The 25984-nt window shown below is 42.4% G+C and overlaps 1 protein-coding gene across 2 annotated transcripts in view; it reads right to left on the reverse strand.

Moving 5' to 3' along the window:
* Positions 1 to 231: 231 nt before the first annotated feature.
* The window catches only part of LOC115476716 (aspartate, glycine, lysine and serine-rich protein-like), a 52116-nt gene continuing 26363 nt past the window's right edge, over positions 232 to 25984 (reverse strand). Inside the window, exons 6-13 of one of the 2 annotated variants that reach the window (XM_030213259.1) lie at positions 24162 to 24227; positions 23539 to 23595; positions 20630 to 20662; positions 14564 to 14596; positions 12163 to 12195; positions 5323 to 5367; positions 5178 to 5207; positions 232 to 402 (exon numbers count right to left, since the gene is read on the reverse strand). In XM_030213259.1, the coding sequence (XP_030069119.1) occupies positions 5184 to 5207; positions 5323 to 5367; positions 12163 to 12195; positions 14564 to 14596; positions 20630 to 20662; positions 23539 to 23595; positions 24162 to 24227 (291 nt within the window). In that variant the 3' untranslated portion in view covers positions 232 to 402; positions 5178 to 5183. The remainder of the gene's footprint in view (positions 403 to 5177; positions 5208 to 5322; positions 5368 to 12162; positions 12196 to 14563; positions 14597 to 20629; positions 20663 to 23538; positions 23596 to 24161; positions 24228 to 25984) is intronic. The other variant, XM_030213260.1, reaches the window with a different exon arrangement.

Below are 25984 nucleotides of genomic sequence, written 5' to 3' on the forward strand. Positions count from 1 at the left end.
ATTTATTCTTTTCTTTATTATCATAGGAACCAGAGCCAAAGAGTAAATGCTCATAAATCATTATACATTTATAACCCATATTCACTCGGGGTCCTTTTACAAAGGTGCACTAGTGTTTTTAGCATGCGTTAAACACTAGAGACACCCATATGTTCCTATGGGCATCTCTAGCATTTAGTGCATGCAAAAAAGACTCCCTCTGTGACCAAGAAATGACGAAAAGGAGCCAGGAATTTCCAATGTTTCACTTTATTAAAGCAGCAAATAAATGATCATGTGACATCTATGGTGGACAGGGTGTAGCAGATATGAAATATCCTTAGCATTAAACACGCAGAAACAATGTGGGATCCTCTTTTTATGGATTCCTCTAACTGACAAGAAGACTGGGCTGGGGATACCCTGAAAGAGAGAATGTGACCAGTAAATAACAGGTGATCCCCAGAAGAGAAATATGAAAAATCCTTCTAAACAAGGCCATTGTCAGCAACATCAAAGGGGGACGATATCAACATGGTCGACCTTTAAGACATGTTATTTTACTACTAACTTAAGCTATTTTAGCACAGGGTCCCATTAAATGCAATGAAACCTAGTTATCAATAACTGGGTTAACATAAAATATCACATCTTAATGGTAGCTCACATTAATAACTTCCCCCCTTAATCCTGACGTTTTTCCTGTTTGAAAATAGCTGTGAGATAGACGGGGTTTTTTTTAGATGTAATGCATGGGGTGTCCAAATTCTGATTTAGAGGGGTTTTTTTTTAAATGCCCCTCTATGTTACTATGGGGCTCATTTTCAAAAAAGAAAAATGTCTAAAAAGTGGCATAAATCTGCATTTGGATGTTTTTCTCACAAAAAAGTCCAAATTGGTATTTTCGAAACATAGATGGTTTTCTATGAAGCAGTGGTGTAGCTACATGGGGCCTGGGTGGCTTGGGCCCCCGTAGATTTGGCCCTGGCCCCCCTGCCGATGACCCTCTTGAACCCCCCTCCCGCCACCAACCCTCCCCCGCCATCGCCGCCCGCCCACCCCACCGCATCAGGTACCTTGTTCGCTGGCGGGGGTCCCCAAACTCCGCCAGCCGAAGAGTCTTCTTCAGCGCTGGAGTAGACTCCGGCGCCTTCGTTCAACAAAGTTAGCTGTGTGATCAGCTGTTTCTGACACCTTACGTCCTGGACGGGGCTACATAAGGCATCAGAAACAGCTGATCACACAACGAACTTCGTTGAATGAAGACGCCGGAGTCTACTCCGGCACTGAAGAAGACTTCGGCTGGCGGGGTTTGGGGACCCCCGCCAGCAAACAAGGTACCTGATACGGCGGCGGTGGGGCGGGCGGTGATGGCGGGGTAGGGTTGGTGGCAGGAGGGGGGTTCAAGAGGGTCATTGGCAGGGGGGTCCAAAGTAGCGGCAGCTGGGGGGGTGGCGGCTAAACAGTGCCCCCTCACCTCGGGCTCTGGCCCCCCATCCCAGCGAGGTCTGCCTACGCCCCTGCTATGAAGTCCATCAGAAGTACATTCAAATCACAAGGGGGGGGGGAACATGTCAGGGGCGTGTTATGGTTGGGATCTGAGTGTTCCTAACACTTGGACATTTTTCTGCCATATTGGAACAAAACAAAAATGACCAGGGCTAAAAGTTAATCATTTTGGTCTAGACCTGTTTTATTAACGAATAAGCCATAAAAAAGTGCCCTAAATGACCAGATGACCACTGGAGGAATAAAGGAATGACACCCCCTTACTTCTTCAGTGGTCACTAACTCTCTCCCACCCCGCTAAGATGTAAATGAAGCAGTACATACCAGCTTCTATGACAGCTTCAGATGTTTTGGCCAGTCCTATTAGAGCAGCAAGCAGGTTCCTGGAATAGCCTAGTGGTCAGTGCAGTGAACTGTAGTGAAGGTGACCCAGACCTATAATCCACTCTAATTATTACACTTGTGGTGGAAAGTGTCAGCCCCCCCAAAAACTTACTATACCCATATATAGGTGACATCTGCAGCCATAAGGGCTGCTGTAGTGGTGTATAGCTGGGCACAGTAGGTTTTTCGTGGGTTTGAAAGGGTTCACCAACTAATATAAGGGGGTGAGATGTATACCTGGGACCTTTTATGTGAAGTTCCTTGCATTGCCCTCTAGGGTGTCCCACTGCTCTGCTGGTATGCCTGTGTGGCCAGTTTACTAGGAAAGCTGGCTCCACCTATATCCCAAAGGCTTGATTTTCCGCGTTTTTCACTTGGACCAAGCACAACCATGTCTAGGAAAAGGTCATTTTCAAAGAAAAAAGATATACATTTTTCTGGTTTGAAAGTGGTCATTTTCACTACTGGATATTTGGACATTTTCAGCAAAACAACCAAAGTCATATTTAGATGCCATATCAAAAATTCCCTTTTATGTCTCTAAAAACTGAAACCACTTCTATATGGAATACATGTGAACCAAGTATAGGACAATCAAGCCAGTGTGACATCACTGATGAGGCTGGCTGTTATTGGTGGAATGTGGCATTATGACATCACAATATCAGAAGTGAGCCAAGTATAGCACAATCAAGCCATTGTGGCATCACTGATGAGGTTGGCTCTTATTGGCGGAATGTGGTATTATGACATCACAATATCAGCTCTGGTTACCAGACACTAAAACTCTTTATACTAAGTGGGGAAGTTATCAACGTGGGCTACCGTTAAGATGTATTATGTTACCACTAACTCTGCTATTTTAATACAGGTCCCATTTTATGCAATGAGACCTAGTTACTAATAGTCCCTTGGGGATGCCCCACACCTAGATATTTAGTGCTGGTACCTGGATAGGGGCCAGCACTGAATGCCTAGGTTTAGTTTAGCTGGCCGCAGCAAGCATGTAAAGAAAAACTCACTGTCAGTGGCTGAATATTATCACTTAAATTTCTAGTTACATTCCATGACATTGCTTCCTGGGCTGGCTTAGTCTGTAGAGGCACATTTACAGTTGGTGGAGAGGACAGATAGAATGATGACACCTAGTGGTTGGTCTTAGAGTTTATGTTTGCTAGGATTTGGAGGTTGCTTTTGATTGCTGACCACTGGTTATTCCTTCTCATCGTTAAAGCAAAAAGCTAATTGGAGAGCAAATTCTGATGTAAATCCAAATAAACTTATGCTGATTTGATCTAAAGGCTGTGTAGAAATATGCTGTCACTTGCTTTCAGTGAAATACAGGCCAAGGGCTCAGGCTAAGAGCTAGGCCTCTAAGAATCAAAGATCACCTCTGACACAGATATATTTCACTGCAGCAAATGCTGAAATTAGGTAATTGAGAGCAGATAGAGGGACGGGGAATCTGCTCTGTAAATAACAGCTGAAATGGCACTAGCAAGAAGTCATGAGCAAAGATGTTTTGATAGTGGAAGATAGTAGTGGGTCAGGTGCAAGTAGGGCAAGAACATCCAGGGGGGCTGGAGGGAACGTAATGTGAAGTCATTAATTACTTGGAAGCATGTCACATCATTTTTTGATACTTTGAGCTTGGAAACATGTGAAGTCATTGTTATCAACCGATAATGGGCAAAGACTGCTGGTGAGAAAGTGGGGGTCCATAGGAATGAATGGTACAAGAAATGTATAAAAAGGCAGTCTGCTAGGGTATCGGTGGAGAAGGCAGAAGAGAGAAGACAGACTGCACCTGCTGTGTGTCGTGGAGCACTGTTTCACCATGTTCCAGATATAAATGCCTAATTGCCTGTACTGCCTTTGGTGAGATGCTAATACATTTCTTGTATCCCAGTGGGTCCTTCTGATTATGGAGCTCGTTAGTGCTCAGACTGTGTAAAACAGTCTGAGCAGATATGAGGCCAATGTAATTAATAATTTAAAGGGAACATGCAATTCTTTTCAGGGTAGTAGAAATCCTATTGCCTCACCTGCCCTAACTATTAACGTTACTGCCTTGTAGCCCTTTTATAGCCTCTATTATATTCAGCTGAGATAGAGAGTTGCTACACCAAGTAGCTACAAATAGAGCATATGCATATTTAATTAAATGAAGCCTCAACTACCCCGAGGCGTTTTGAGTATAAGCTGTTCCCCCCTCCTGAAGCAGGTTTCCTGAAGCAAAGGGATAATTTGTCAAGGATTTGTGGACAGAGTGGACATTTGGTTTTGGAGCGTGAAGCTTTTTTACTTTGTTCCAGTGATTGGAGTGGTACTAGGACATTGCAAGTTAAGTAACACTGGTATTGTATAGCAGTTCACACTCTTTCCCTTTGCATATATGTTTTTGTCTGGGGACACATATTCCTATTAAATTGAATTTTTCATGTTTAGAAGACTGTACATAGAGAGTTTCACCTGTTTGTTATATTCAATTGTCCTATCAGCTTTTTTTCCCTTTCAGTTTGGACTTATTTTTCCACTGCTGGTTTTGGTGCAGGAGCAGATGATAATATCCCTATTGAGGTTTTTGTAATTAGCCAATTGAGGCTTCCCTTGGGGTGGCTGAGGCTTTGTTTAAATATGCATAGGTACTTGGTGTAGGAACTTTCTATCTAAGCTTTTAGGGCAAATCAGCACATGTTTATTCCTTCTCATCATCATTTCTATCTTAAGTGTACTAGGAATTTCAGCTTTGTCTTGTCTCTCTCTGTTACCTCTGCTCCTAATGTGTCTTATTACTATCATTATTCATTTTATTGTATTAAGCTGTTAATATTGCCATTGTAACCTAATCACCTCATGTTTTATTCTATCTTCTGTACTTTTCTTTTATATCATTTTAATTGTAAACTGCTTAGATATTTTTGATTTAGGAGAATATCAAATAAATATGAAATATCAATTTTGCTTTCCTAGGCAGCATCAAAATTTGGGAGCCATCCCATGACCTTCATTGGAATCATTCTTGGGGCCACTTGGCAGCAGCTCTCTTCCAAAATCAGGATAGTAGTGGTACCATCCCACATCAACCCCTTCCTTCGCCTGTGGCAAAGGGAGGAAGTGAAGAGTGAGGAGGGGGTGGAGGAGGAATGTGGCTCAAGTTTGACACTCAGAAATGTAAACAAAGATTCCACCAAGTTTGTGGGCGAGCTCAAGGGGTTAATCTCATGTGAAGATTATTTCAGCATACTAGCATTTGCTCTGATTATGAACTGCTAATATAAGTAAAAACATGAAAAATGATTTACCAGTATTTAGCCCAATACAGACAGGCCACCCTACAGAAAAGAACAGAAACAGTGGTTACAAAGAGGATCTTTTTTTTACTTAGACAACACAAAGATATACTTTGCACCAAGGATAAAATGTCAGGGAATAAATGTTTGGACTTACTGTAACACCACCCACAGCACCAAGAGCACCATCAAGAATACCACCCTACAAGAAAGAATGAGAACAGTGATTTTAGAGAGGAGCTTCTCATGGGAAGGTCACAGAGCAGCAAAGTCGCTTTAAGGGGACCACATCAGTGTTGGATGCAAATAGGTTTCAGTCCAGTCTCTGGTTTCATTTTACTTTATAATCTTTTCTAAGTGTAAGCACTGTTAAAATGTAACCAGATGATCTGATTTACACATCAAATAATATCCCATATCAGAGTTGGTTCTGAGGACCAGCAGCAGGCGCTCTCTCCCACTGCTGCTCTTAATTCTCATCACAGTGGATTCTGGGTCTCATCCTGTTTGAACGCTGTACCACAGCATGTAAAATAGTAGTAGCTTCAGCATTTCCAAGGGCCTAACCATAATTACTACTACTACTACTACTCATCATTTGTATAGCGCTAATAGACATACGCAGCGCTGTACAGCTGAACATGAAGATACAGTCCCTGCTCGACAGAGCGTACAAACGAATTAGGACAGACAAACAGGACAAACAAGAGATAAGGGAATATTAAAGTGAGGATGATAAAATAAGGGTTCTGAACAAGTGAATAAGGGTTAGGAGTTAAAAGCAGCATCAAAAAGGTGGGCTTTTAGCTTAGATTTAAAGACGGCCAGAGATGGAGCTTGACGTACCGGCTCAGGAAGTCTATTCCAGGCATATGGTGCAGCAAGAGAAAAGGAACGGAGTCGGAAAGTTTAAAAAGCGAAGATTATTGCTTTAGTGCAGTGGACTTTGATCCTGGGGAACTGAGTTCAATTCTCACTGCAGCTCCTTGTGACTCTGGGTAAGTCACTTAACCCTCCATTGCCTCTGGTACAAATAAGTACCTGAATATACTATGTAAACCGCTTTGAATGTAGTTGCAAAAAACACAAAAAGGCGGTATATCAAGTCCCATTTCACTTTCCCTTTCCCTTTCAGACTTATTTCTCAAATTAGACAATTCCTTAACTTATGAAATCTGTACATTTTGAATATTAGTAAAGTCTTTGTCAATTTGATCCATTCAAGTGTGCAATTCCTTCATCTCTGTTTCAACTGTTCCCACTCTCTGTTCTACATGAGAACAGCAGTTTGTGAAAGAAAAGTCTTACCTAGATCAGAAACAGGGCTGTGCCTAGGGTCTCTGGCGCCCCCCTGCAGCCTATCAGTTGGCGCCCCCCCCCCCCCCCCCCCCCGTGAAAATGATCGCTCACCACTTGCCACACTGACAGGAATTGTCAGCAATATTCTTAGAAACAAATTGCTATACATTGCAAAATAAGATAGCAGATGTAAATTCTCAAAGTGGACATATTCCAAACACTAAAATGAAAATAAAATGATTTTTTTTCTAACTTTGTTGTCTGGTGACTTTCTTTTTCTGATCATGCTGGCCCAGTATCTGATTCTGCTGCTATCTGTCCTCTTAACTCCGTTTCCATTTATTTCTTTCCTTTCCTCCTTTCTTCTTCATTTCTGGTCCTCAGCTTCTGCCTATTTTCTTCATCCATGTGCAGTTTTTCTCCTCTCTTCCTTTTCCCTCATTTCATCTCCTTCATCTGTCTTCCCTCCCCTCTATGTCCAGCAATTTCTCCTCTCTCCCTGAGCCCTGCCCTCCCAATCCATGCCCATCTGTGCTCCTCTGTCCCCTGCCCCCTCCATTCATCCCTTTCCAGCAATTCCCCTCTCTCCCTGAGCCCTGCCCTCCCAATCCATGCCCATCCATGCTCCTCTGTCCCCTGCCCCCTCCATTCATCCCTATCCAGCAATTCCCCTCTCTCCCTGAGCCCTGCCCTGCAATCCATATCCATCCATGCCCATCTGTCCCCTCCATTCATCCCTATCCAGCAATTCCCCTCTCTCCCTGAGCCCTGCCCTCCCAATCCATGCCCTCTGTCCCCTGCCCCCCCATTCATCCCTATCCAGCAATTTCCCTCTCTCCCTGAGCCCTGCCCTCCCAATCCATGCCCATCCATGCTCCTCTGTCCCCTGCCCCCTCCATTAATCCCTATCCAGCAATTCCCCTCTCTCCCTTCCATGACCCCCCCTCGCATCCATGCTCCTCTCTCTCCCATGTCCCAGCCTGGCCCGCCCTCCTTTCCCCCCCCTTCACATCCATGCTCTCGTTTCTCCCCTACCCTCCCGCTCCCATTGTTCAACTGCCCGCCCTCTTCTCTCCCCCCAACATCCCTTTTCTTTTTTTTCTTTTTAAATTTACCTCCGTGGCGGTTCCAACAGCGCAGCGTCAGGGAAGGAGGTGGCGCTCCCGACGTCTAGCCTTCCCTTCGCTGTGTTCTGCCTTCTTCTGACGTCATCCTTGAAAAGAAAAGGGATGTTGCGGGAGGGCGAGCGAGGTGAGCATGGTGCGGCGGCGCCCCCCAGAGGGAAGCGCCCCCCTGCCATGCTTACCTCGCTTACCGTGTTAGCACGGCCCTGATCAGAAATTAAAGACCATATAGAGTCTAAAGTTACCTCAGTAGGCTTCTTACTTAAAAAATCAGGAAAAGATACCAGCGTAGATTGAGAAGTATCACTTTTCGTTTCAAGCTCATGAGCACTTCGATCCCTCGTCTCACTCAAAACAAGTTTGCTTTCCCAGGAGTGAGCTTCTAGTACGTCTTCTCCAATCTCCCCCCCCCCCCCAAAGTAAGTGAGCCTCACTCAAAATGGTGCCTTGCATATTTCTCAAAGAAGGCACCATTGACTCAGAGAGGGGAGAACTCGAACCTTGTGGTTGCGGGGTAGGAGCTCTATCATCGGAACTCAGCGTCGTCTCAAGCCCAGGAGATGCTACCGCCTCCTCTCTCAAGCCTATGTCTCCACTGGGTCTGCTCCCGACTTCTCCTCCAGCCCCCAGACTCCTCACATGGCGATCCATTGGACCCACAATAGGGGAAACAGGCAGCGGGGAGGCTCAAACCGCTGCTTTACCACGGCGCTTAGGCATTTCTCAAAAGAAGAAAGAGGGAATCTGTCGCTCCTCAGGTATGTGCGGCCATCTTGGATCAGGGGCAGAATATTGTCTGTGGTTGTTATTTTCTGTCAATTTTATTTATTACTAGTAATGAAGGCCCATTTCAAATCGCAATGAAACGGGTGCTAGCAAGGCTCCCCTCCGTCCCTTTGTGTCTCCGTCTGTCGCCGGCCCCCCTGCAGCCTCCGTGCGAGAGCTACAGTGCAGTACAATGTTGGAGCTGAGAATGTGCTCCGCCCTCAACGTCATAACGTTTGACGCGAGGGCGGGCCCACAGACTGATTTTGTGTGGCTTCAGAGCTTCGAACTTACGAACCTGGCTTCAGTGACGTCAGTGCAAATAGAACATTGAGGGTGAGTTTTATATATATAGATTTAAGATTGAAAACAAGAATTTAAAAAAAAAAAACAAAATGTCAGGTCCCTCTCACAAAAAAAGCTCCTTGTGCCATTCACCTTCCAGTGGCTGCCAGTCCTGCTTTGTTGTTTTTTTTGGCATTGGTAGACATATCTTTTAGGGTGTTAAGCCCGTAACACAAGGTTAGCTCACAGGAACAGGCTATTGCACAAATGCATTACAGTATTTTGTGCTACTTTCCCTGTTTACATGCACTAAATTGTACATTAGTTAAGTTTTAAGAATTTTTCTATCTTGAGACAGGGTATGGATGAACTGTGGGTCTGGAAGCATTAACTGACTAGCGCAATGGTTCCCAAACCTGGCAATCCGGAACTAACACTGTAGCAATGCGGGCGCTGGCGGTAGTTCCACTCGGTGCACAGCATTTTTGGTGCTAGCATAAATATTTGAAAAATATTTCCACATGGGGTTACCCAGCGCTATTCAGGCAGTGCCGAGTGCTGCCCAGTTACCGCTGGGTTAGCACGGGAGTCCTTACTGCCACATGAGTGGGTGGTGGTAAGTTCTACCCCTCCCCCTGTATAGCCATGTGGAAAATGCAATCTTATTGCATTGCCATTTCTTTTTTCAGCCCGTTTACCCACTGCAGTAAAAAGGGCCTCAGCACATGGCAAAAACAGTCCCCGCTGCTGCCACATCAGAGCAGTGCACAATCTCAATAATCTAAACGTATTATTCTCCCAAAAAATGTGTATCAATGGTATACACAGGACTTTTTTAAAATTGTGATTGTTCTTTTCTTTTAAATTATTTATAAGTTTTACAAATTAAATCCAAGCAATTTCACTTGTACAGAAAAGTGTTATAGAATAAAATTATTACCTCTCATAGAGAAACATTTTTAAAGAAAATATAATAAACACTCAAGTCACTATATTAGGATCCAAGACTAATGAAAAAAGGAGAAATTAAGAAAAAAATTAAAGGCAATATTATACCTGAAGAATATGAGCTAGAAATTAAATGTATACAGAGCTTTACTTAATCTTTTTTAGCTGCTATAAAGGCTGACAAGTGAGAAGATTCAAAGAAAACATATTTAACAGCATTATATCTAATAATACATTTACATGGATTTCTTAAGAAGAAAGTTCCAGCTATTTGCAGCACTCCAGGTTTCAGTAAGAAAAACTGTTTATGTCTAAGTTGAGTATCTCTTGATACATCAGGAAATAATTGAATCTTAAAGCCTAGAAAAAAATTCTCTCTGTTTTTATAAAACATTCAAAATAACCATTGTTTATCAGGGGACAGTGCCACCGAACTCGCTGCGGTGGCTGATTCTGAATCTGAGGTATTCAATATAGCGGAAATATCCAAAGAATTTTGCTGTTGTTCCACTGCTTTTCTTGGTAGATAATAAGCTTGTGTAAAAGGAGGAAATTTATCTTCTGGAATTCCCAAGATGTCCTTCATGAAGCTAACTACCTGTTCCTCTGATCCTATTCCCACCCATCTACTTAACACTACCTCTCCTACTGTCATCCCTTTTATCTGTCATATCCTCAATCTTTCACTTTCCACTGCAACTGTTCCTGATGCCTTCAAACATGCCGTAGTCACACCACTCCTTAAAAAACCTCCATTGGACCCTACCTGTCCTTCCATCTCCCTCCTCCCTTTCCTTTCCAAGATACTTCAACATGCTGTTCACCACCGTTGCCTTGACTTTCTTTCATCTCAAGCTATTCTTGATCCACTTCAATCTGGCTTTCTCCCCCTTTATTCAACTGAAACAGCGCTTGCTAAAGTCTCCAATGATCTGTTCCTGACCAGATCCAAAGGTCTCTATTCTATCTTCATCCTTCTCGATCTACCTGCTGCTTTTGACACTGTTGATCACAGCTTATTCCTTGATACACTATCCTCACTTGGATTTCAGGGCTCTGTTCTTTCCTGGTTTTCTTCTTATCTCTCCCAGCGTAGCTTTAGTGTATACTCTAGTGGATCCTCCTCTACTTCTAACCCACTGTCAGTTGGTGTACCTCAGGGATCTGTCCTGGGACCTCTTCTTTTCTCCATCTATACTTCTTCCCTTGGTATTCTAATCTCATCCCATGGTTTTCAGTATCATCTTTACGCTGATGACTCCCAGATCTACCTCTCCACACCAGAAATCTCAGCCAAAATCCAGGCCAAAGTATCAGCTTGCCTGTCTGACATTGCTGCCTGGATGTCTCAGCGCCATCTGAAACTAAACATGACCAAGACTGAGCTTCTCTTTCCACCTAAACCAACCTCTCCTCCTCCCCCATTCTCTATTTCTGTGGATAACACTCTCATCCTTCCTGTCTCATCAGCTCGTAACCTTGGGGTCATCTTCGACTCCTCCCTCTCCTTCTCTGCACATATTCAGCAGACTGCTAAAACCTGTCATTTCGTTCTCTATAATATCACCAAAATTTGCCCTTTCCTTTCTGAGCACACTACCAGAACTCTCATCCACACTCTTATCACCTCTCGCTTAGACTATTGCAACTTGCTTCTCACAGGTCTCCCACTTAGCCATCTCTTCAATCTGTTCAAAATTCTGCTGCACGACAAATATTCCACCAGTGTCATTATGCTCATATTTGCCCTCTCCTCAAGTCACTTCACTGGCTTCCTATCCATTTCCGCATACAGTTCAAACTCCTCTTATTGACTTATAAGTGCATTCACTCTGCAGCTCCTCAGTACCTCTCCACTCTCATCTCTCCCTACATTCCTTCCCGGGAACTCCGTTCACTGGGTAAATCTCTCTTATTTATTTACCCTTCTCCTCCACCGCTAACTTGCTGCACTATATGCCTGGAATAGACTTCCTGAACCAGTACGTCAAGCTCCATCTCTTGCCGTCTTCAAATCTTAGCTAAAAGCCCACCTTTTGATGCTGCTTTTAACTCCTAACCCTTATTTACTTGTTCAGAACCCTTATTTTATCATCCTCACTTTAATATTCCCTTATCTCTTGTTTGTCCTGTTTGTCTGTCCTAATTAGATTGTATGGTCTGTCGAGCAGGGACTGTCTCTTCATGTTCAGGTGTACAGTGCTGCGTACGTCTATTAGCGCTATAGAAATGATGAGTAGTAGTAGTAGCTTCAGCATTTCCAAGGGCCTAACCTACTACTACTCATTATTTCTATAGCCAGGTTTCAGAATTTAGCCGGTCTCTGTGATAATCCTGTGCCAACCCAACAAACTAAGGCACTGGAATAGCCTAAAATGAATGAGTTTGATAGCTCTTCCCACCCATAAATAAATGCTATGCATGGACTGAGAAACCCATTCAGAATTCCCCATTCTCCTAGCTAAAGATTAGCACTTGGAAGGGGGGGGGGAGGATGCAATAGCCATTGAGCAGACAAAAAAATCCCTTCGTTCACTGATAAGAACAAATGTCAGGGAATAAAAGTTTGGACTTACTGTAACACCACCAGCAGCATCAAGAACACCACTCTACAGGAAATAATGAGAACAGTGATTTCAGAGAAGTGCTTCTCATGGAAAGGTCACAGAGCAGCAAAGTCACTTTAAGGGACCACATCAGTGTTGGATGCAAATGGACTTCAGTCAATATCTAAACATATTATTCTCCCAAAAAATGTATATCATGGGTATGCACAACACTTTTTTGTTTTTATTGTGGTTGTTATTTTCTTTCAATTTTATTTATTATTTAAGATTGAAAACAAGAATTAAAAAAGAAAAATGTCAGGTCCCTCTCACAAAAAAAGCTCCTTGGGCCATCCACCTTCCAGTGACTGCCAGTCCTGCTTTGTTTTTTGTGACATTGGTAGACATATCTTTTAGGGTGTTAAGCCCGTATCACAAGGTTAGCACACAGGAAGTGGTTCTCATGGGAAGGTCACAGAGCTGCAAAGTCACTTTAAGGGACCACATCAGTGTTGGATGCAAATAGCATGTGCTAACTGGCTAATGAGGTGTTAATTTAGGAGCACATATCACTTCCTAAACTGGCTTTGAGCAGCTAAATTCTACCCATTCAAAACATCACCCTGCTACCTGGCTAAATCCACATGAATAAAATCACTGGCATTACAAATTTAACCAGATTGGGTTCAGAATTTAGCCAGTTTCTGTAATACTTCTATACCAATCCAACAATGAAAGGCCTTTCTGTGGTTTTTGCAACTACATTCAAAGTGGTTTACATGGTACATACTGGTATTTATTTGTATCTGGGGCAATGGAGGGTTGAGGAGCTGCAGTGGAAATTGAACCCAGTTCCCCAGGATCAGTCTGCTGCACTAACCACTAGGCTACTCCTCCACTAGCAACATTCCATGTAGAATCTCAAATAGTAGCAACAGAATCTCAACATTCCATGTAGAATCTCCAATAGTAGCAACATTCCATGTAGAATCTCAAATAGTAGCAACATTCCATGTTCCACTGCACTAACCACTAGGCTACTCCTCCACTCCAAACAAACTTAGGGGCCCTTTTACTAAGCCACGGAAGTGTCTACGTATGCCCAACGTGTGCCAAAATTGAGTTACCGTCCAACTACTGCATGGCTCTTGCAGTAATTCCATTTTTGGCACACGTCTGATATGCGTGTCTGAAAAATATTTATATTTGTATGCATATAATGGATGTGCGCAAGTGGCATTTGACACACGCAGGTCATTACCATCCGGTTACCATTTCAGTCTTTACCGCTAGGTCAATGGCTGGCGGTAAGGTCTCAGACCCAAAATTTTCATTTTGCCGCATGTACATTTTTGTCAAAAATTTTTAAAAGGCGCATTTTTTACAGGCGAGCTGAAAAATGGATCGGTGCGCACCCAAAACCCGTTCCTACAAAACCGCAAGCCATTTTTCAGCACAGCTTTGTAAAAGGACCCCTAAGGCACTGGAATAGCCTAAAATGAATGAGTTTGATGGCTCTTCCTGCCCATAAACAAATGCTGGGTATGGACTGAGAAACCCATGCAGAATTCCCCATTCTTCTAGGAAAAGGTTAGCACTTGGGGGGGGGGGGGGGGGATGCAATAGCTGCTGAGCAGAGGCTCTCACTCTTTCTGCTGCTCTTCTAATAATATATAAATAGGCAACAAAAATCCCTTCACTCACTGATAAGAACAAATATATAAGTACATAAGTACATAAGTAGTGCCATACTGGGAAAGACCAAAGGTCCATCTAGCCCAGCATCCTGTCACCGACAGTGGCCAATCCAGGTCAAGGGCACCTGGCACGCTCCCCAAACGTAAAAACATTCCAGACAAGTTATACCTAAAAATGAGGAATTTTTCCAGTCCATTTAATAGCGGTCTATGGACTTGTCCTTTAGGAATCTATCTAACCCCTTTTTAAACTCCGTCAAGCTAACCGCCCGTACCACGTTCTCCGGCAATGAATTCCAGAGTCTAATTACACGTTGGGTGAAGAAAAATTTTCTCCGATTCGTTTTAAATTTACCACACTGTAGCTTCAACTCATGCCCTCTAGTCCTAGTATTTTTGGATAGCGTGAACAGTCGCTTCACATCCACCCGATCCATTCCACTCATTATTTTATACACTTCTATCATATCTCCCCTCAGCCGTCTCTTCTCCAAGCTGAAAAGCCCTAGCCTTCTCAGCCTCTCTTCATAGGAAAGTCGTCCCATCCCCACTATCATTTTCGTCGCCCTTCGCTGTACCTTTTCCAATTCTACTATATCTTTTTTGAGATACGGAGACCAGTACTGAACACAATACTCCAGGTGCGGTCGCACCATGGAGCGATACAACGGCATTATAACATCCGCACACCTGGACTCCATACCCTTCCTAATAACACCCAACATTGAACTTACTGCAAGACCACCAACTGCGCTAACGCCACCACTCTACAGGAAAGAATGAGAACAGTGATTTTAGAGAGGAGCTTCTCATGGGAAGGTCACAGAGCAGCAAAGTCACTTTAAGGGGACCACATCAGTGTTGGATGCAAATAGGCTTCAGTCCAGTCTCTGGTTTCATTTTACTTTATAACTTTTTCTAAGTGTGCTACTCTCTTAAAATGTAACCAGATGATCTGTACACATCAAATAATATCCCATATCAGAGTCAGATCTGAAGACCAGCAGCAGGCGCTCTCTCTCACTGCTGCTCTTAATTCTTATCACAGTGGATTCTGGGTCTCATCCTGTTTGAACGCTGTACCACAGCATGTAAAATATTAGCAAAAGAAAATCTGTAATATAATTATCTTGGGAAATCCAAATCAGCCTAACAGTATTCATGCAGGGACATAGTAACAGAGAGGGGCATTTTCGATATGACGTCTATGTCCGACTTTGGACGTTTTGCAAAAAAAAAAAAAAACATCCAAAATTCGAATAGGAAAGAAGGTCATTTTCAAAAAAGAAAGACGTCTATTTTTTGTTTTCAAAAATACTGTTCCGAACAACGTTTTGTGATTTGGATGTTTTGTTTTTTGGTACAGTTTTGAAAAAAAAAAGTAAAACGTCCAAGTGCAAAACGCACAAAACCAAGCTATTGGGATGTAGGAGGAGCCAGCATTTTTAGTAGGCTGGTCCCCCTGACATCCCAGAAGAGCAATAGGGCACCCTAGGGGGCACTGCAGAGGACTTCATAAACACTCCCAAGTACAAATCTCACCATTGCTCCCTTACCTTGTGTGCTGAGCCCCCCAAACTCCTACCCAAAACCCACTACCCCAACTGTACACCACTACCATAGCCCTTACAAGTGAAGGGGGTACCTATATGTGGGTACAGTGGGTTTCTGGTGAGTTTTGGAGGGCTCACAGTTTCCTCCATAGGTGTAACAGGTAGGGGCAGGTAGGAGCCTGGGTCCACCTGTCTGCAGTGCACTGCATCCAACACTAGACTACTCCAGGGACCTGCATGCTGTTCTAATGGATCTGAGTATATCATCTGAGGCTGTCAGAGAGGTTTATAAGAAATGTTTTTAATCACATTTTTTTGGGGGGTGGGAGGGAGTTAGTGACCACTGGGGGAAAGGGGGAGGTCATTCTTGATTCACTCCAGTGGTCATCTGGCTATTTAGGGCACCTTTTTGTGCCTTATTCTTAATAAAAATAGGCGTAGCTCAAAACTAAGTTTTAGTCCTGGATGGTTTTGTTTTGTTCCATTATGGCTGAAAAACGTCTTAGGAATGCCAAAGTTCTGCCCTGAAGACGCCCCTGGCACCCCCCCTTGAGATTTAGATGCACTTCTGGCGGACTTCAGAGAAAAACGTCTAAAAATAGGTATCGAAAATACTGATTTTGATGTTTTTATGAGAAAAACGTCCAAATGCAGACTTATGCCACTTTTTGAACGTTTTTCTCTTTTGAAAATGAGTCCGATAGTAACATAGTAAATGATGGCAGATAAAGACCTGTACGGTCCATCCAGTCTGCCCAACAAGATAAACTCATTTTACATGGTATGCGATACTTTACATGTATACACGCGTTTGATTTGTCCTTGCCATTCTCAGGGCACAGACTGTAGAAGTCTGCCCAGCACTGTTCCTGTAATTTCTGAAGCTAATGTCGAAGCCCCTTAAAATTTACACTCAAGCCCATCCATAGCTATTCAGTCATGATCAGGGCATTGACCGTAGAAGTCTGCCCTGCACCGGTTTTGTTTCCCAATTACCGGCGTCGCCACCTAATCTCCGCTAAGATTCCGCGGATCCATTTCTTCAAAACAGGACTCCTTTGTGTTTATCCCACGCATGTTTGAATTTCATTACTGTTTTCATCTCCACCACCTCGTGTGGGAGGGCATTCCATGTATCCACCACCCTCTCTGTGAAAAAATACTTGCTAACATTACTCCTGAGTCTGCCCCCCTTCAACCTCAATTCATGTCCTCTAGTTCTACCGCCTTCCAATCTCCGGAAAAGGTTTGTTTGCGGATTAATACCTTTCAAATATTTGAATGTCTGTATCATGTCACCCCTGTTTCTCCTTTCCTCATGTATCATAATGCAATATAGAGCAAACAACAGAGGCTGTGATCAGTAACAAGTGAAACCAGGGTTGGATATGGTCTCTACTTCAGTTGAGCTTGCAACCTACTCCTCACTGGTCTCCCACTTAGCCACCTATCCCCCCTTCAGTCCGTTCAGAACTCTGCTGCACGTCTTATCTTCCGCCTGAACCGATACACTCATATCACCCCTCTCCTCAAGTCACTTTATTGGCTTCCGATCAGGTACCGCATTCAATTCAAGCTTCTGCTACTAACCTACAAATGTACTCGATCTGCAGCCCCTCCTTACCTCTCAACCCTCATCTCCCCTTACGTTCCCACCCGTAACCTCCGCTCTCAAGACAAATCCCTCCTTTCAGTACCCTTCTCCACCACCGCCAACTCCAGGCTCCGCCCTTTCTGTCTCGCCTCACCCAACGCGTGGAACAAACTCCCCGAGGCCATACGCCAGGCCCCCTCCCTGCCCATCTTCAAATCTCTGCTTAAAGCCCACCTCTTCAACGTCGCCTTCGGCACCTAACCTCTACACCTCTACCCAGGAAATCTAGACTGCCCAACTTGACATTTCGTTCTTTAGATTGTAAGGTCCTTTGAGCAGGGACCGTCCTTCTTTGTTTATTTTGTACAGCGCTGCGTAACCCTAGTAGCGCTCTAGAAATGTTAAGTAGTAGTAGTAGTAGTTTGCAGATAATCCTGCAACAAATGGAGCAGACCACAATAAAAGAATTAATACAGTCTTTATTAAAATCAAATGTCCGACATGGACATGTTTCGCCTCCCAGACTAATAATTCTTTTATGAACTACTTTTAAACTAATAATTCTTTTATGATATTATTAACTGAGTAATATTTTGTGTATAATTTTATGATTTTGATATGATTAACTTTTTTATTTACATTTGTCTTTCATGTGTGTTTTTATAGTGGAATGTTAAGCCCCTGATGCAGCCGCTGGGAGGTGAAATGCGGCCACGTCAGTCACTTGATTTTAATAAAGTCTGTATTTATTCTTTTATCTTGGTCTGCTCTGTTTGTTGGAACATCAGACAATATATACAGGTGGAATACTGCAACAAGGAAAATGATGGCAGATTAAGGCCAAAATGTTTTTAAATTACATAATAACTCATTCACTTTACTCAGCAGCAACCTGTGCACTTTGGATAGTTGCAATAGAAATTCTGATACAGAACAAAATACACAACCCTTCCTCCCATTATCTGTTAAACTAATATCATTGCCTTTCAGGTTCATTCATTGAAAACCGGGACTTGCTTCAGAAACGACATGAAGGAGGCAGAGGAATGGGAGTAACCTGCATGAAGTGACAGTTACAACCCCAACCACACTTTACTGGGCAGACTAAAAAGGCTATTAAGGGGCCCTTAAAGCAGCATACCACACAGCAATCCGGAACTGTCACTGTAGCAACGCGGGTGCCGGTGGTAGCTCCTCATAGCTTTTCTGGAACTAATGGAAATATTTGAAAAATATTTCCACAGGAGTTACCCAGCGGTAAATAGGCAGTTAACTGCCGGGTTAGCATGTGAGCCCTTACCATCATATCGATGTGGTGGCGGTAAGTGCTTCCTCTCCGTATGGCCACGTGGAAAATGCAATCTTATTGCATGACCATTTCTTTTTTCAGCCTTTTTACCCGCTGCAGTAAAAAGGGCCTCAGTGAGTGGCAAAAATGGCCCTGCCACCACTAACGCAGGGCCCCTTTTACTGCAGCTTAGTAAAAAGGCCCTTTTAGTATTTAATGAGTTTGATTTGTTTGATTAGCTACTCTTTGAAATACAAACTTCAGAGCAGTACACAATCTCAATAATGTAAACATATTATTCTCCCAAAAAAGGTATATCATGGGTATGCACAGCACTTTTTTTTAATTGTGGTTGTTGTTTTGTTTCAATTTTATTTATTATTTAAGACTGAAAACAAGAATTTTTTTAAAACCCCAAAATGTCAGGTCTCTCTCACAAAAAAACCCTCTTGGGCCATCCACCTTCCAGTGGCTGCCACTCCTGCTTTTTTTTTTTTTTTTAGTGGCATTGGTAGACATATCTTTTAGGGTGTTAAGCCCCTAACACAAGGTTACCACACAGGAACAGGCTACTGCATAAGCGCACTAAAGTATTTTGTGGTACTTTCCCTGTTTACATGTACTAAACTTTACATTAGTTAAGTTTTAAGAATTTATCTATCTGCAGACGGGGTGTGGGTGAATTGTTGGTCTGGAAGCATTAATTAGCTAGCAAGATATAATTAGCATGTGCTAACCAGCTAGTGCAGCATAAATTTAGGATTACATAACACCTCCTAAATTGGCCTTGGAGCAGCTAAATTCTACCTATTCAAAATGCCACCCTACTACCTAGCTAAATCCACATGAATAAAATCACTGGCATTACAAATTTAACCAGATTAAAAGGGGTCCAGGTGGGGGTGTGCCAGTGCCAGGTTTCAGAATGTAGTTGGTCTCTATGATAATTCTGTGCCAACCCAACAATGAGCACATTAAGGCACTGGAATAGCCTAAAAGGAACGAGTTTGATGCCTCTTCCCACCCATGAATAAATGCCACACATGGACTGAGAAACCCATGCAGAATTCCCCATTCTTCTAGCAAAAGGCTAGCACTGGGTATGGGGGGGGGGGGGGGGGGGAGGGGAAGAGGAGGCAGTAGCCACTGAGAAGGTGCTCTCGCTCTTTCTTCTGTTCTTCTAGCATCTTTTCCAGTGCATTCTCCTTCCACACATGTCTTCACTCTATATTAACAATAAACCCTATCTCCTGATTCTAGAAAAGGTAGCCAAATATCTGCAACCAAATTTGGGCACAATGCCAAGATGCATGTGCAACCTAATTGATTGATGAGCCAATTAACATCAATAATTGGACACTAAATCAATTCCTGATGTTAATTGGCACCAACTAGGGATTGTGTGCACAGATGGCTGTGCAGTACTCTATAAACCAGGGCACCCATATCCCATAGTATGCAACCCAAATGGGTGCATGGTCATTGGAGAAACATGAGCAGGTCAGAGCATTCTCTAAAGATGTGCAGGTTTCAGCTGGCACAAGTCCTTACACCCAGCGATGGGGATAGGAATCCCAGCTAGGTGATATTCTATAAAGGGTGCTCACCCCAGAGCGCTTACCCCAGTGCACTCATTCCAATGTGCTCATCCCAGTGTTCGCTTTATAGAATTGCACTGCACACTGATTTTTCCTGGCACCTATTCTATGGCACCATTTATTGAATCCAGCCCTGTGTGTCTCCAGTACCCTTCCTGCCCCCCTCCCCTACCACCTCCTCAAAGCTCCCAAATTACTCAGGTGGGGGTACAGTTTTACTGTTCTGCCAGCATCCACTGGACCTCTGATAGTAATGCTGGGCACCACTGGGAGGGAGAGAATTTAGCCAGTGAATGCCCAGCCTAGATGCAGCAACAATAAAACTGGTCAGCACAATATTGACTGGATTTTCAGTGGTACTTCTAACTGGACAGTCAGATAAAGATAAATTTACCTGATTTTCTTACTCACTCGGCATTTCAAATATGCACCACAATGGGTTTGGGGGAAAGCACAGGGGCACATACTGCATATGAATCTGACAAACCTCTGATACTTCAGAAAAGCAGGTATATACATAAGAGCCAGATGTGGGTGCCAGGTGGGCACTTAGGACTCCCAATAGTGAGCAAGCTCCTTTATTGTGTCCAGGGAGTATTTGCATCGGTTTTGGCACCCTTAAACATATGTTTCTGTAGAGACAGGAAGTGCTGAACCGATCAACTATTCATACATATACATTAACACATTTACCCATTTAAAATGAGTCATGTTCATGTGTTAAACTGCATGACAGTTTGTGAAATCATATATTAAAATGCTCTTACCAAGAGACCTTCCAGTGCATCAATAACTTTATCCTGATGGGAAACAGAAAAAAAGAATGATTGAAATGTAGTCTGGGCCTGGTTTTTTCCTGGATAATTCAGGCCCTCTACTCCCACCCGTAACCAAGAACAGAACAGCACAGAATTAAGATCAGGTGTTAGGGGTATGAGATTCAGTATTGGAATTATCTTTCCCTGAACCCTAATACCAGTCATATCCCCTTATCCCCAATCCCAGATCCAACTCCAATCCCACATTCACAAGGAGTGACATTAGGAGATTTGTGGGATTTAGAACAGGACTTTTACAGATGTACAACTGGTCTTACATGCATAAGTACATAAGTACATAAGTAATGCCATACTGGGAAAAGACCAAGGGTCCATCGAGCCCAGCATCCTGTCCACAACAGCGGCCAATCCAGGCCAAGGGCACCTGGCAAACTTCCCAAACGTACAAACATTCTATACATGTTATTCCTGGAATTGTGGATTTTTCCAAGTCCGTTTAGTAGCGGTTTATGGACTTGTCCTTTAGGAAACCTTCCAACTCCTTTTTAAACTCTGCTAAGCTAACCGCCTTCACCACTTTCTCCGGCAACGAATTCCAGAGTTTAATTACACGTTGGGTGAAGAAAAATTTTCTCTGATTTGTTTTAAATTTACTACACTGTAGTTTCATCGCATGCCCCCTAGTCCTAGTATTTTTGGAAAGCGTGAACAGACGCTTCACATCCACCTGTTCCACTCCACTCATTATTTTATATACCTCTATCATGTCTCCCCTTAGCTGTCTCTTCTCCAAGCTGAATAGCCCTAGCCTCCTTAGTCTTTCTTCATAGGGAAGTCGTCCCATCCCCGCTATCATTTTAGTCGCCCTTCGTTGCACCTTTTCCAATTCTACTATATCTTTCTTGGGATGAGATTCCTTTATAAATTGACCTCTCAGAATGGTAAGTAAGAAGAAGGAGACATAGAGGGGCATAATCAAACGGGAACAACCATCTCTAAGGGCGTCAATCTCTAAGGACGTTCTGACGAAGGGGCGGGGAAACCCGTATTATCGAAACAAGATGGACGTCCATCTTTCGTTTCAATAATACGGTTGGGATTCCCAAATCTCAACATTTAGGTCGACCTTAGAGATGGTCGACCTAAATGTTGACATCGTGGGCCATAGAAATGGTCGTTCCCGGTTTTCGGCGATAATGGAAACCAAGGACGCCCATCTCAAAAACGGCCAAATCCAAGGCATTAGGTCATGGGAGGAGCCAGCATTCGTAGTGCACTGGCCCCCCTCACATGCCAGGACACCAACCAGGCATCCTAGGGGGCACTGCAGTGGACTTCACAAATTGCTCCCAGCTACATAGCTCCCTTACCTTGGGTGCTGAGCCCCCCAAACCCCACTCCCCACAACTATACAGCATTACCACAGCCCTAAGGGGTGAAGGGGGGCACCTATATGTGGGTACAGTGGGTTTTGGGTGGGTTTTGGAGGGCTCACATTTACCACCACAAGTGTAACAGGTAGGGGGGGGGATGGGCCTGGGTCCGCCTGCCTGAAGTGCACAGTACCCACTAAAAACTGCTCCAAGGACCTGCATACTGCTGTGATGGAGCTGGGTATGACATTTGAGGCTGGCATAGAGGCTGGGAAAAATGTTTTTAAGTATTTTTTTTTGGGTGGGAGGTGGTTGAAGACCACTGGGGGGGAGTAAGGGGATGTCATCCCCAATTCCCTCCGGTGGTCATCTGGTCAGTTCAGGAACCTTTCGAGGCTTGGTCGTGAAAAAAAAGAGACCAAGTAAAGTCGACCAAATGCTCATGAGGGACGCCCTTCTTTTTTCCATTATCAGCCAAGGACGCCCATCTCTTAACCACGCCCCCGTCCTGCCTTCGGTACACTGCCGACAGGCCCCCGTGAACTTTAGTCATCCCCGCGACGGAAAGCAGTTGAGGATGCCCACAATCGGCTTTCGATTATACCAATTTGGGCAACCCTGAGAGAAGGACGCCCATCTCACGATTTGTGTCGGAAGATGGGCATCCTTCCCTTTCGAAAATAAGCCTGATAATGATCTACATTACGTTTGAAGGAGAATGAAAAGAACAGGCTGGCATTGTTTCATTTGAGGTTCATATTTAGTGGTGCAGACAATAGGTAAATTTATAAATTATATGTATTCTCAGAAGCTCTAAATTCACGGATAATATGAAATGGACAGTTTTCCTTTTAGAGTTATATCTGCTGTTTAAAGCAGCACTTATATCTTACACTGTCAGTGGCTGAATTTCACAATCCTTGCTTCACCCCAAAAAACACTCCCCAATTCTGGAGACAGAATTTTGGTCATATTGATTGCTAAAGTGTCAGAAATTATTTCCAAGCAAGTGCTATTTAGCATGCATTATTTGTACTTAACATGTTAAGCTGGAAAACAACACAAAAAAAAGAACAAAGGGAAACTGCTGAACCTCCCCTCCCCCCAAAATATGAAAACCAATGAGCTGCCAATATACATCTATTATATACAAATACTTCAAAAGCTACAAAGTAGTAAATTTAATAGAAATTGGAGAAATTTTTCTTCACTTAACGTGTAATTAAAGTCTGGAATTCGTTGCCAGAGAATTTGGTAAAGGTGGTTAGATTAGCAGGGTTTAAAAAAGGTTTGGACAGCTTCCTAAAGGAAAAGTCCATCGACCATTATTAAATTAGACTTGGGAAAAATCCACTATTTCTGGGATAAGCAGCATAAAATGTTTTGTACTTTTTTGGGGATCTTGCCAGGTATTTGTGACCTGGATTGGCCACTGTTGGAAACAGGATGCTGGGCTTGATGGACCTTTGGTCTGTCCCAGTGTGGCAATACTTATGTACTTATAAAACAATAGATTATTCTTACCAATTCAAGACTGCAAATGGTATTAAGCACTATGTCAGACTGTGGCAGTACTTTATTCTGAAAGAAAACAGATTCTTCAGCACAGTGAACTCAACACAAGAGAACAGATACTCAAGAGAAAGGAATGTCCAGTAGTACCATTCAATAGCCAATACTATTTGACTGGTTGTGAATTGAATATATCATTGGAGCATTCTGATTGGCCAGAACTATAGTTTGTATAATTGTTCTGAGCCGTCATTAAAGTGTCAGGATTTGTAGAGCTGGTTTGCTAATTTGTGATGTTGGGGTGTAGGGTTTTGATGATTTAGATGTAGAATTTTGTTTATTGTTACTGATTTGGGGGTATTAGTGGTTTGATATTGTAGATGTTTGGGTGTCTGGAGTGAGGTGCTCTAGATGTGGTATGTGGGTCTGCTGGTTAGCAGGGCTGGAATGATGTTTTCTCTGTAAGACTGTAGAATGTGATATGCTTCAACAAATTTTTCCATTTAGTTAACATTGATGCTAGTACTGGAAACCCATCATTTGTAAGCTTTCTGTAGCCTGATACCAACAATATTTCAGAAGGAAATTAACTAGTTCTGCAGAGTTGAGAAATATTTGGAAAAAGCTGTTCTTACCACTAGATCGTATATTGCACTCAGAAGGGGGTCACATTGTTTACCCACTTCTCCAAGAAAGTCTTGCTAGAAGATAAAATGTGTGAAAAAATGTTACCTAGAATCATTTCTTTAAACCACTAATTTATTTAATAGACATTTTTTTCTCACTCACTGGCAAGAGAGGTCTTAGAGCATGAAACAGTATTAAATCATAAGAAATAGTTATAACAGCAAAGTTGAAAAATCTCTTTCAAAAGTACCTGCAGAAAATTATTCTAACCCTTATTCAACAGGGGCATTTAGCTGCTAAGGAAGCAAGTCTTATTGAATGTGATTCTTTAAGTCTCATTCTTAAGGTCATCCCAAAGAAGGTTGAATGAATAAAAAGCTTGTGACAAGAATGACTCCAAAGCATTAATCCTTAATGAAGGTGAAGATAGATTTTTTTCTTTATTTGCATTAGTTCTAAATAACCATTTTTATAGTTCTGAAACACAATAAAGTGTCATTTTACATTTTCTCAATGTATATACCCCAGAGTAATAATAGAACTAAAATAATGAAATTGCAGATCTGTTATTATTAATTTGTAAGTTATGGAGAATAGAGAGTGGCCAAAACAACACCAGTTTTTAAAAAGGGCTCCAGGGTGATCCAGGAAATTACAGGTTGGTCAGCATGACATTGGTGCCAAGCAAATTGATAGAGATTATTATAAAGAATAAAATTACAGAACATATTTGTAGGCATGGTTTATTGGGACAAAATCAAAATGGATTTAGTCTAGAGAAGTCTTGCTTCACCAATCTGCTTTTTTATTTTTATTTTTTTTGAAAGGGTGAATAAACATGTGAATAAAAGTGAGCTGGTTGATATTGTGCATCTGGATTTTCAGAAGGCATTACTTTGTAATAGACTCCCTAGGAAATTAATAAGTCATGGGATAGGATGCAGTGTCTAATTGTGGATCATGAATTGGTTAAAAGACAAAAGAAAAAAAAGAGTAGGGTTAAATGATCAGTATTTTTAATGGAAAACGGTAAATAGTGGGGTTTCTGAGAGGTCTGTGCTGGGACCACAGCTTTTTAATATATTTATAAATAACTTAGAAGCAGGAATAATGAATGAGGTGATCAAATTTGTTGATGACACAAAATTATTCAAAGTTGTTAAATGACAAGAGAGGGAAGGCTTCAAAACATTCATTTAGGCTGATGATATTTCTGTATTAATTACCAGTTCCAGGCACCAATAATGATACTGTCTCTAAAATACATTACTACTTAGATTTTAATATTACTTTGCATTTACTAAAGTTGAATAGAGAAAAAAAAACTAATTTTTGATGCTGGAATCCTCTGATAGCGTTTGGAACAAACAGATTCTTACATTTGGAAAAGATAATTTTAAATTTAACACTTGTCGGAAGATTCTAGGAGTTGAAGTAGCTAATTTGTTATTATAGAAATTCAGGTGAAAGCAAAAATCAAGAAACCCTTTCTGTTATTAAAGAATGTGAGGAAATATCTTGACCCACCAGTATTCACATAACTAACTCGGGTTTTATTGCAATCTCCATTAGATTACTACAATATTGTATATTTGGGTTGTTCAAATTATTATCTAAAGAAAGTTATAAACTGTCTAGAACCCAGCAAGTCAGATAATATGCTCTGCTTGCAAATTTGACAGGATTACACCTTTGTTGATTAAGCTTTACTGGTTACTGGTTAATTCAAGAATAATTTTAAAATATATATGATGATTTTCAATATCTTGTATGGTAGGGATCTATCCTATATGTCATGTATGACACCGGGTTGACACTACGAAGTCAGACG

The sequence above is a fragment of the Microcaecilia unicolor genome, chromosome 8 (genome assembly GCF_901765095.1).
Source record: "Microcaecilia unicolor chromosome 8, aMicUni1.1, whole genome shotgun sequence".
In the NCBI taxonomy this organism is placed as follows: domain Eukaryota; kingdom Metazoa; phylum Chordata; class Amphibia; order Gymnophiona; family Siphonopidae; genus Microcaecilia; species Microcaecilia unicolor.